Source organism: Tachysurus fulvidraco, chromosome 1, assembly GCF_022655615.1.
Source record: "Tachysurus fulvidraco isolate hzauxx_2018 chromosome 1, HZAU_PFXX_2.0, whole genome shotgun sequence".
Taxonomy (NCBI): domain Eukaryota; kingdom Metazoa; phylum Chordata; class Actinopteri; order Siluriformes; family Bagridae; genus Tachysurus; species Tachysurus fulvidraco.
The window spans coordinates 20215797-20228732 of NC_062518.1; the positions used below are offsets into that span (position 1 = coordinate 20215797).

The window sequence follows — 12936 nt, forward strand, 5'->3', positions numbered from 1 at the left end:
CATCTGTGTCTATTATTTTCTTTTCAAATAGCAAGTTTTATTCCTTAAGTTTAATCAGTTCAGCACACAATGTATCTGCTTTATAATACATAAATGATAAATATGAGCTTAAACAACATGAAACACTCTGTATCTCTTTCCATAAAAAAGGATCAATACATGAGGGAGGTCTACACCATTATTTATTAGCAATGACATTATTTATAAGCAGCTCAAACTTGAGAACTCAGATAGCCAGTGACAATCGAAACTCCATAGCAGATTTGTTGGTGGCAGGGACACCACAATGTTGACCCGACATCACACACCCGCACCTTTAAAGAATTAACTCTGCTCCAAAATCCCAGTGTGGTTGTTTTTATGTTCTTCCTGTGTGATCTAGCTGCTTGAACGTTTGGTCGAGGTTTGGACATGCTGAGGCATCCCAAGTTGTTCAACAGTAATTTGCAAATTCAACCAGTAACATGTGCTAAGAAGGTTGAACTCTCTAAAGAACCCATTGAAATATCCCATGTCAAGCCTTGATTTCTGCTAAAATCTGTTGTTTTCACTCTTTGGTGGATTGCAGAGTGTGTTTACTAACTAATCATTAACGAGAGAGAGAGAGAGAGAGAGAGAGAGAGAGAGAGAGAGAGAGAGAGAGAGAGAGAGAGAGAGAGATGATCCGTATGAACTGACCAGAATTTCGAAATCACTGATCTGCTGTGTTAAAATGCGCCACAAATATTCTTCATATTATCTAGCAATTTTTGCTTTACTTCTCCATTCCTTTCCTCAAATCTGGGGTCAAGACACATCTAAACCATCGGGTAGGCAGAAAAGCAGATCATCAGTTATGTATGTATGTATGTATGTATGTATGTATGTATGTATGTATGTATGTATGTATGTATTATTATTATTATTATTATTATTATTATTATTATTATTATTATAATACCAACCAATATATTTAGATTTTGCTGGACGTTCTGGATTTGAAGATCTTAAAATTACACGTCTTCATTTGTTTGTTTGTTTTACATCAAATGAAAGAATTTTAATCATTATATTAATTATAAGTATGCATTATAATTGTGTATTCGCTCTAATCTTTGGGAAATTGCTGTGGTATAAGAAGAATTTCTCTTTGCCACCAGACCATTACGAGGTTCTCGGATCATCTGTCGAGGTGCCCTGTGTGGACGGAGCAGAATGGAGACTTAATGGATCGCTCGTGGTCTCAAGCCCCATTCTTCGCTTACACAACACTAGCCTTGACGATCAGGGCTTCTACACGTGCCACAACTCAAATGGAGCAACCGTTGAAACAATACGACTACAGCTGGGCTGTGAGCAGATAAACTTGTGCTGACACTCTTTCCATACATGCTGATTGAACCCCTTACAGAACATCACCACAACAACGCTTTGACTCGGTTTATTATTAAGCTTAGATTAGACGGCATGCTGAGCGCATGCCAGATGAAGCTTTTTGAACTAGCCATAACTATAGAAACGATAAAGTAATATAACATAATATAATATAAACTCGAATGTATTATAGCCTGAAAATCTGTAATTAATCAACATCTTCTGACCAATCAGATTTGAATCTTTTTCTGTAGAAGGTAAAACCATGAATAAACTAGTCTATAGCTCACTTATTTAGTGCAAAACAAAGACTGGAATCATATCATGAGTGTTTTTGTTGTTTTTTTACCATCTCATCAATCATCTCACATTAAAAACCTGAGAGTGTATTGCATGTTAAATCTTTAATATTAATGGTCAATGTTACTACAGGTTAATGACTTACTATGGCCTCTATGACCTTTGCAGATCCTCCAACCGTCCCAGATGTCTACTGCTGGTCTCCAAGTTATCCCCTAAAAGCCCTTTGCTCATGGACTCTGCCGCAAGACCCACTACTTCCAACTTATTACATCTCAACCTACAGGTAGTGAATCCACTAAAGCCTACACAGCTGCGTACATACTAAAAACAAGTGTTGGTCCATCCACCAAGTTCCCACTGACTGTTCAGTGATTTTTGGTCAGGCAACTTGAAGAGATCTACTCATGCAAGAGATCTAGCGAACAGGACAGGCAATGTGTTCTCGAGGAACTGGACCTCTTGTCGAACGTTCCATACCTGGTTAACATCACAGCTGTCAACGCTCTTGGGAGCGCAAGCCAAATGCTTCCTGTCTTTTTCGAGGACATTGGTAATGTTAATCTGGTCCTAATCTATAGGTGGATTTTCTATTGCAAATTTACAATACACACATCAGCCACTTTATTAGGAACATGCTCATTCATGCCTTGTTGATATGAGAGGTCATGTCTATCTGGCAGAAAGGCTTTGATATATTTACTTTTACAGCTACTCTTTACACACTTTGTATACAGAAAATCATTTCAGAATGCACCATATTTTGAACCTTGAGGCGTATGAGCTAAAACAGCAGAACACCACATCAGGTTCCACTCCTGTCAACCAAGAACATGTACAGTACAGTATCTAAGATCTTGACAGTTGGTGAACAACTGGTGTACAAGTGTTCATTTAAGTGTTTACTGCTTACTGCTGTAATATTTTGCCACCTTTTATCACTCGGCAGTGAAGCCTGACCCCCCTGTGAACGTAAAGGTGGTGGCTTTACCAGGCAAGAAGCTCCATGTGCAGTGGTCTCCTCCACCAACATGGCCAGACCCTGTGACCTTTCCCCTGAAATACAATGTGCAGTTCCAGTGGGGAAACTCTAACACAGTTAGCGTCGTAAGTCACATGCTGCTACACACCTTAACATTCACAAAAAAGTATAAAGCCTTGTAGATTCATATTAGTGCTTTAATATCTTGTAGTGCTGTTAGCATTTATAAGGGTAATGATATTTCTCTCTGGCATGTTTTACCGGTACACTTAAGCCAAAATGCTAACAATGCTAGCAAATAAAAGAGGTAAATAGGTGAAATTGTGAATGACAAAATAACCAAAGACTTTAACCAACAAGGAAAACAAATGGCAGTTAATCAGACTGTAATTATTTATTAGCACTCTTAGCATTTTCAGGTGATGTGTAGATTTTTTTATTTTTATTTTTTTTCACTTTTTGCTTTAAATATTTTTAAAAAAGCAGGGTTTTGTTCTTTTGCTTAGATTGTGTTCATAGGGTGTACTTTCATAAACATTATAAAAACACTGATGTTTTCCATTATAGATGGGTCCTTTTGAGTCAGAAAGCATGGTTCGAAGCGGAGTGATGCCCGGACGGACATATCATATCCGTGTATCCGTTATGGACCTCTTGGGTCACGGTCAGAGCAGCGAGTGGAGCGATTCTGTGAACATAACCTTTCCCAGAAGCTGACCTACTAAGAGACAACACATCAACAATGCAAAGTAATTTAGGATGTTTTTACGCCATGACTTTAAATGGAACAAACAAACCTGAAAGCTCTACTGTACCAAGATGTTTCAAATTTAACAATAATAATAAAAGAAATCAGTCTATCAAGCCATACATGACATGCAATTAAATTTCACTCAAATAAGTAAGTAAATAAAATTAAAATTGTCTCTAAAAATTCATTCAGCAAAATTATTGGTATCCTTAAATACCATTATTCGTGGAAAAAAATGACACATTTATGCAAGAAGCTCAGCGCTGTTTCAGATATTATATAGTAACAGGGTGCCAATAGTTCTGAAGTTGACAAAAACAATCGATTGGTTTCATGTATAAGATAAAGATTAAAAGATGTAAACAATTTACATGTGAAAATACAAATAACAAGGAGTTTCGTCATCACATGTGGTTATAGATAGACAATAAGTAGTTTTTTCTTTAGTCAATTAAATCAATGACTAAAGGTGTGACAAACTCTGAATGCCGCACCCCCATGGTGAAAGACGGCGGCCTGGGCAGGTGGGCTGACACTTTCTCTGGGTAGTGAGTGCCTGGTCCAGGCTTGCACGTGGTGCTGCTGGGGATGTTGTGACGGCTCTGTATGGAGAAAGACGGTTGTCTGCTCATGTAAATGCTTGGGTCTGTTCTGTTGTAGTGAGCTGGCCCAGGAGTTGCTGCCAGGTCTTCGGAGGGCGCCCCAAGTTTTGTGCGGCGGGACATAGAGTAGCTGGCGCTAGAGGGCTTGTTAGGAATACGTGTACCTAACAGATTGGGTAGGGTGTAGCGGTTGGGGGCAGGTACAGCATCTGTGCTCCTGTAGCGTGTCCGGAAGCCCATGGTGTAGGTTGGCGGGCGCCGATGCCAATTTAGTGGAGGCGCCTTCTCTGGACTGTAAGCTCCTGGACCAGGAGTTTGGAACGTATCCGCTAGGGAGAGACAGGTTTGTTCTTAAAGTTTTCTGCAAAACTGGACTTGGTGCTCGAGACACCAAAAACAGACATGGATTCTTTAGGACTAGTTTTCAAAAAACATCATTGCCTTGACTTTCTGTCAGAAAGCAAACGAATAAAGAGTCAAAACAGAGTATCACTCTCACCTCTGATCTTCTTTCTACCCAGCATCGAGTATGACGGAGTGCCATCTCTTCCAAAGCGAGTGATCTTGTCATCCACGTGGTACCGAGGCCCAGGACTGGAGTCTTCAAACAGCACTACCCATAATGCATTGAGAAATTGTGCCATTAAAGAAAGAAAAAATAAACAATTTTCATTTGAATGTTGAATGAAGCTAATTATTTTTAAAAGTAACCAGCACCTTCTTTTGCTTTGTTTTCTTTCCAAAGCCAAACCCCCAAACCCAGCTAGAATGACTATATGCTAGTGTGAGCAGGTTGCTGTCTGTAGACATGCTTTCTTCTTGTGATTGGGTCGATTCTGGCAGGCTGTTTGTTGTTTATTAATTTGTTTGTTGTTTGGAATTGGACTATTTAATTGAAAAAGAATGTGAGAATTTTTAAAAAAGAAATAAAAAAGTACTAACTTAAAAATCAAAATGAAAACTTAAAAAAACGCTTTGTAAAGTGATTTATTGATATACTGATGTTAATGTTTAAATAAAAAAATTTGGCCTCCTTTTTTACTATAAATTTTAACTTTTTATATAAATAAAAATCTAAATAAGAATATAAAATGAAATAATACATAAAATGTAAACATAAATTAAAAAATTGTACCCATAAATATAATTATAAATGTAATATGGAAAACTACTAGTTTTTCTAGAATTTTTAGTAATTCTAGAGTAAATAAACCCAAATGAAAATATATATATATATTTTTAATCTTTAAATATTATAATATATTAATGTAGATGACAGCTGAAAATATTCAAATCAATATTCATTTGTATTCTTTCATTTATTAAATAAGTAAATATTCTTTCTTTTAAAAAAATTAAATAAAGCTGCCCTTTTTTTTTTTTAGTTATACTGGCAGTTAGCATAATGTTGGAGAGACACAAGTCCGAGCTAGCTTTATTAGATTTTATTATTCCAGGAAATTCAACAAGAATATTGAGATAGTATTTTACAACAGTCTACAAATCCAGAATTACCAAGTTACACAGTTTCACACTTGTAAAAATTTTCATTCCTGTCTTGGCACCACATGGCAAGCAGATATTACAATCGCCATCATTGTGTGATTATTGGATTACACCCTACAACATAAACATATCAGTATTCTGTGCACAGTTAAATTTGCAGCTCCCCCCTCTATTATAAGCAAGGTTGTAACGACAGTTTAGATATCAGATGCCGCAACGGTGTAGTAATCCATCTCCATAGTTTACGCAGGGGAAGTCCAAGCATGCCTGGCGGTTATGATGAGCAGGAAGCTCTTAGCTCAGCCTCATATAAATAGTAGTGTGATGGCGATGATGTGACGACTGATTCCACTTACTTTTGCTGCTCATGCGGCGGTGGAACGAGTACGCCGGACTGCTTGGCTTTGTGTAGTCATGGTTTATGTAGCCGATGGTAGGGGGGAGAGCGTAGTGCCCCGGTCCGGGTCCTGAATAAAAATAATAATGATAATTACAGTATAACAAGACGAATTGGCATTTATTCATTTGTGGTTCTATAATGGTCAGGAGAACTCAAATACATCATCCTTAGAATAGAAACCTACCAATCAAAGATTATTTCTACTTCATAGTAATAAAGTTCAGTTAAAAAAACAAGCACATTTTGAATCATTAGTGCTTCACCAAAGCTACAAGGCTAATACAAGGCTAAAAACAATAGCTCTTATTTTCTCATTTATTTATGTTTGTTAAGGAAAATAATTCTCGTACAGTCTAAGATTCAAGAAATATTTCCCTTTAGTTGTTATTCATTGTTGTTATTGTTTGTTTGCACTTTACTCTTTTCTAGACCTTAACCTGATCTCTGCTCTCTGTTCAAACTTTCATTTTGAAAATTTTTGAAGAAAATGAAAAGCTTTGTTTTTAGGGCTAGCAGTAAATCTGCTATGTTTGAGATTAGAACTGTGCTAGAATTAGCAGTGTCCCTTTTTGTGGTGTTAACATACTGCACACGGCCTCACGCAAAGTTCTCATAGGAGTTACTGGTTAAAATACAACAATAAATTAGCAACAGAATCGCTATTGACAGAAAAACCAGTTCAAGATAAACATCGTGAATGTGTTTCAGCATGACGTTTGTGTGTTCTGAGGAAGCTAAAAGATAAAAGAAAAGAGGATACAATACTTTTTAAATATCAAGCAAAGAAAGAAGTTTGAGAGGCATGATCTGAGGTAAATTTAAAAGATGCTAAATGGCTAGCTGCCTAAACTGTTAGCTACCTTATCCTAGCATCTACAGGTAACAGCACAAGTGTATAACTTTAATTTGATTTGAAAATTAAATAAAAGGAAACACACTATAAATTCAACAGCACGCTGTATACACTCACTGAAACACAAAAAAACTAGTTTTGTTTTCTGTTTTTTCTTACTACTGGAACATTATACTTCCAATTCAAGGACACATGAGAGTAAATGTATTTTTAGCCAGAAAAAAAAATTCAGCCACATGTGCAGAACACATTGCTGGAGTCCTGAAGCACATCTGTAAAAAGCTTCATTTAAATCCTCAGTCCTAGAAGGCTGTGAAATTTCATACCGCTCTAAAGTCAGCCTAAGGGACACGCAGGTGTCTCAGCGGACTCCTTTCAACACTGGTTTGGTTTCTTATGAGTTTACTGCATTTTAGACTTTAGAGTTTCTCAAACTGAGGATGTTCTGAAGAAAGCCATAGTTAAAAAAAAAAATCCACACACAATCGTTTGTTTTTGTTCGGTTTTTTTTCGTATTATAAGCAAAAATGTTTACGACCTTTAGCTACTGCAGCGCAGTTTATATATTGATGTTTTGTTTGATTTGGTTTGTTGGTGTTTGTTACTGTTTTTTTTTACAATAATTTGCACTTGTAAATTATCATTACAAAGATTTCATATAACCCCAGCATTTTCGAGTTCTCAAGTTCTGATTAGTCAGAAGTTTTTGATTCATTTTCAATTCAATATTTTATTGTTTCTTTAGTAATGCAAAAACATGTATGGTAATTATTCCACATATAAACAAATTGTATGGAAAAGTACTATTACTACTACTACTTTGTTGTTGTTTTTTGTTGTTGTTTTTTTGTTTTATTTGCAAGGATTCTCTTTTTGGAAAAGTCACATCATCTATCCTAAGTTGGAAGAAGATAAAATCCCAAGTGTTCTGCAATACCTTAACAGCAGTGAAGATAGATGGCCTTTATTTGAATGCGGATATTGAGGTTCGCCACAGCCTGAAGTGTCCAGACCACCAAACTTGGGTGGTTTCTTCAGAAATGGCGGAGGTCCGGACATCAGGGTGCTCGTAATGTGACCCCCTCGTTCTGATTATTCTGTCATTTAGACCCAACATGGGCTCAGTATTAAACCCTGATGCATGCCACGAGTCCACGACTCTGAGCCTTTGATTATTGTTACTCCGACCCAGCTAAGGTTTCACCACTGAATCGCAACACATGGCGCTCAAACTTTATGGTCCGCATGATTAGTTTTGCCTTCGCCAAAAAATTCATTTATACAAAGTACCTAGTACATACATGATAAAAAAAAATGTGATTTATGCAACAAGAGATGGACTATATATTAAGTTTATATTCACTACGCTGACTACAATGAACGGAGCAATTTATTGTCTGGAAAGCTGCATAAAAAAAGGAGATGGAAATTTTTCAAGAAGATTCCAAGAACTCACCCCTCTCCCGAGCAGCAATGAGAGGACGTCGTCTCATCACTTCTTCTGCCATGGAACACTCTGTCTCGGGCTCACACAGATCGTCCTCGCGTCCAAGTCCAGCACAGTTTCAGAATTCGGTCTCACACACACACACACACAAACACACACACACACACACACACACACACACACACACACACACACACACACACACACACACACACACACACACACACACACACACACACACACACACACTGAGGAGGGCAAACTGTGGCCTGAATTATAGATGATCATTACAAGGGTGAGAAACCTTATCCATGCCTGAGCAATATGCACATCCAGGAGAAAATGAGCGAGCATTCAGGAAAAGAAAATTGGCTTAATTATTATTATTATTTTTTTTTTTGTAAATCTCAATTTACAAAAGTCTCTTCGTCACTTTTAATTTTTTTGTATATTTATAAATCCAAAGTATCTTATGATATTGAAAAAAAATTCATTTAAAATACTGATTATTATTAAAATATTATTAGTGATTACTTTATTAGCTGACTAATAAAACTAAACTTTTTTTTTACATTCCTGTATGTTCTTGTTGTCCAAAGCCCCTCACACAACACCCACCCCTCAGTTGTTTTACCATGTGGATACACACTTCGTCACTGTGGATTCGGATTGCAGCTCACGAGTATCTCTCGGATCAAGTGTCGTCAATGAAGTACTTTGTTCATGGCTCGGGGTTACATGATTGGATTAAAAACATGGATTTAATTTAGCAACAGCGGTTTCAATAAGGAGAAGAAAACGGCTTTAGAAAAAACAGAATTTAAAATGATAAATTGCATTAGGTGAATATACTGATTTTCTAAAATCAGATTAATTTCCTAAATTTCTATTTTTTTAATTGTATACTAGAAATTACAATTGGTCATTATTATGTCTAAAAATAAATTTGTTTTTTTAATACAAAACATTCAATTCAATAAACACATTTAATCTCATTATTTAACAAGTTGTAAAGCAAATTGAATAAATGAGACTGTTATTTATTATTTGTTATTTATTATATATATATTATATTATATTATATTATATATATATTTTTTATATATATATTATTATATTTATATATATATTATATTATATTATATAAAATTTTTGTTTTATTTATTTAATTTTTTACTTTATGTAACTCAAACATAAACAATTATTTATAACAATTTAATAAAGCAAAATGAATGGAAAAGAACTGTTTAGAATAAATTAAGCTTGAAAATCATTTTGTTTTGTGTTATCAATAAGATTTAAACTGAATTCTTTTAAAAAAAATCCATCTTTCACATCCTCACAAATAGAATTTCACTTCTTTATAATAATTTCTAGTTTATCATTAGTTATTAGTGTTTTATGACACGACACATACGTTATCAAGTTTTACATATATTGATTGCACTTATTTTAATTGAGTGATGAAGTTTCTGTGCTTGGCCCCCTAATGATTTACGAGTACGGGCTTTATACAAAGGGTTACCCAATACTACATGGGCTATACTGTGGCTTATGTCATTTCAGAAACAGGGCACTGAGTTCCATGGTGGTTGGAACAACAGGACGGACCCCAGCAGAGCATTAAACATTAAAAAGCCACTCTAAAGTAAGACTCGTTCCATTGAAATGGTTGGTTCCTTTACACAAAATGGAAACAGAGAAGACATACAAGCTTAAAAAACTCTCAAAGATAGCAGATGAGTGACGGAACTTGTGGTGATGGAGGATCCCTGATGAAACCACATCTCAGGCATGATACAGACCACGACTTTACGGTTTGGCCATGATACATTTGCAGTCACCATCAGGAATGACCTTAATCTGCATAAACTCAAACAGATTTGATCCAAAACCTGGTTGCTTTCAGGGCTGGAATGGAACTATACTGAAAAAATATACACTATGTTTACACAAATTCTAGATGAGAAACTACAAAAACTATAGCTATAAACCCTTCTGGAAATGATTAATTGCATGTTTTCTTGAATTCAGTGTTTGAAAAAAGATTTTTAACATAAACTATAAAATTTAAAATGGGTGCCACAATCACAGAATCGATCACGAGTATTCAACAAATCGTTTGTAGAGATACTTAAAAATATAACAATCATAAGCTGTGCTGAAAAAGTGAACTTTCAAAATATTCATGATTATGTTTTGATTATCAGTTGCCTTAAGAGATAGTGTTGTAGGTTTAAATTTCATTGTATGGCTACACTTGAGAGTATTAGATTCAATTTAGTTCATTTTGTTATTTTAATGAACACTAAATTTATGATTACTTTGTTAAACCAGCGAGCGGGTTTTTAAATTAGCTAGCTATTTAAAGTTTTTAAAATGAATTTCTTAAATGAGCTAGCTTGTATAATTTTGTAATGTACTTTATTAAATTAGCTAGCTAGTTTAGTTTTCTACATTAATTTGTTATGTTAGATAGCTACACTACACTAAAATATTTTAACAAGGAAACATATATTAGCAACATCAACTCTATTTGTACTATGTTAATTAAACTGTACATCGCCAGACCATTTTTGCTTATTTGAATCATTTACTACTAGAAAGAAGCAATATTATCTACAATAGCATAAAACTTAAAAAAATATGTCTAGAAATAGGCTCATAAACTTTATATTTGTTATATAATAATAATCTTAGAAGTATAATGCTTCCTTACTTCAAGCTACAGATAAAGTTATAGCTTGAACAAATAAAACGTTATCTGATATTTCAATATTTTAACGAATTATATAACAAACTCTAAATTTATAAGTTTATATAGACATACAAATTTCAGACTTCATTCTTTCCTTTTTTTATTTTTATATCTTTTTTTACATTTAAAAAAAATTGTGGTGTATTTAGTGATATTTTTTCAAATTTCTTGATTAGTTGTATCTGGGGATAGCATCAAAGGTGCCATTATTTTTGTAAATATGAACAATAATTGACACTGTAAGCAATGTAACTATAGGTATCTAAATTATATGTGTGCTTAATCACAAGGTTGTATTCCCACTCATTTTTCCTGGAACAGGCTCCTTATCCAACAGAACTCCGACCAGGATAAAGCTCTTACTGAATCTCTGAACAAATTGAATCTAAAGTGGATGGAAAAAGGGAGCTTTAGATTTTAGTTTTGAGGTCGAACAGCTATTTTATTTTGGTGGAACAGCTTCCCCTTGCAATTCAACCTCAAATCAAAGCCTATGTTGCACTAGCATGTGTTTAAAACCAGACTCTTTCTGGTAGAGGAATGAGTTTGCTGATTTCAGATACCTTTACAACCTTTAAAGAAAGCCTCAGCTCTTTTGACCATCGAAGCCGAAGGAGCAAAACACTGTCTGTCTCTGATTTATCTGTTTAGGTGATCGACAATAAACGTTTCTCGTTTATTGCTTTTCCATTAGTCGCCTTGTACGCCGCACCCTCATTTCTTCCTTCATCAATCTCTCATTTGTTCTCAACTCTATTTTGCAGGACATTGCCTAACATCTCAATGCTAATCTTGGATTCACTTCTAAGTTTCAATTCTTCACATGAATATAAATTTTATTTAACATTTTATTAAATCTCTTTCATACATTCTGTGTAGATATTTTGACATCATTTCTAACTACTAAATGCTTCTTCTTAAGCACTTCTAAAAGTTTCTGCTAAGAAGTGTCGCTACTTCTAACTACTAGCCAATACTTGCACTGTGGTTGAAGTGGAACGTGCAATTAAATACACAAAATATCTAAAATCCGATAGGCAACACTGATCTTAGCAATTCTGTAATAATTTACAATGTTATTACTAGGAACACGATACACTAAATCTGTTTTGAGTCACACTAATGGCTATAACAAGTATTTGAAAATTACATTTTCCATTTTTACAATTAAAAAAATGTATTTGATGTGAAATTACGTGATTGATATATAAACAATGATGTACTGGACGAATGATCTGACTATAATGTAGTGCAGATTTAAAACAGTAAAAAGAAACAATTTGAAGATCATTTCAATAATGCCTACATTAAGATAATGTAATTATTTCAGCATTTTTCAATCAAAGTAATCAATAAAACATACCATGGACTGGAATCCTGTAATATACATATAATAATTGTTTATGCAAAATATTGTGTTATTTGAAACAGCAATGGATCATTATTTCTATGTTTACTTTTGCATTTTAATTAAAATCATTTAATATGCCTGATTTTTTTTTGATGTAACAATTATGTGTTCTGCAAAGTTTTGTGTGATGAAATATTGTAATCTTAATTTATCCTTAAAGTAGAAACCTGAATGTTTTGATCAAATCTTTTAACTGTGTATATCTAAATATAATATATTTATATAAATATTTATAAAATAATCAGTTGTTCTGAATGCTTATTTTTTTATATTTATTTTTTACTAAATATTTAATTCAATATTTAAACTTTTTATTAATTTAATACTTTAGAAAATGATATCTTCTAGCAAATAATACTTAAGAAAACTATATCTTCTAGCAAAATGTCTGACATTATGCAAAACCAGGCTCGTTGTTAGATCAAATGCGTCTAAACATGTGTTTCATTGTCTAGAAAAATCTCAAGAAACTGGAACTTTTTGTACAATTTCAGCACAGAAAACAGCCTGAAATATAAATGGTAACCTAGAAATAGTGAGGAATAGTGAATATAAATTAAATAATGATATATT

At 34.2% G+C, this 12936-nt stretch overlaps 2 protein-coding genes across 2 annotated transcripts; one reads left to right on the forward strand and one right to left on the reverse strand.

The window, feature by feature from the left end:
• The first annotated feature begins 647 nt into the window (after positions 1-647).
• Positions 648-4666, forward strand: ebi3 (Epstein-Barr virus induced 3). Its single transcript, XM_027148523.2, has 7 exons — positions 648-809; positions 1140-1331; positions 1822-1939; positions 2040-2206; positions 2603-2760; positions 3203-3384; positions 4510-4666. The coding sequence occupies exons 1-6, from the start codon at positions 713-715 to the stop codon at positions 3350-3352; spliced, it is 882 nt and encodes a 293-aa protein (XP_027004324.1). The 5' UTR covers positions 648-712; the 3' UTR covers positions 3353-3384; positions 4510-4666.
• Positions 3375-6338, reverse strand: odf3l2a (outer dense fiber of sperm tails 3-like 2a). The gene is made up of 3 exons (XM_027148524.2): positions 5851-6338; positions 4488-4601; positions 3375-4317 (listed from the first exon to the last, which is right to left on the reverse strand). Exons 1-3 carry the CDS (start codon positions 6017-6019, stop codon positions 3830-3832), a joined length of 771 nt encoding a protein of 256 aa, XP_027004325.2. The 5' UTR covers positions 6020-6338; the 3' UTR covers positions 3375-3829.
• Positions 6339-12936: the final 6598 nt, after the last annotated feature.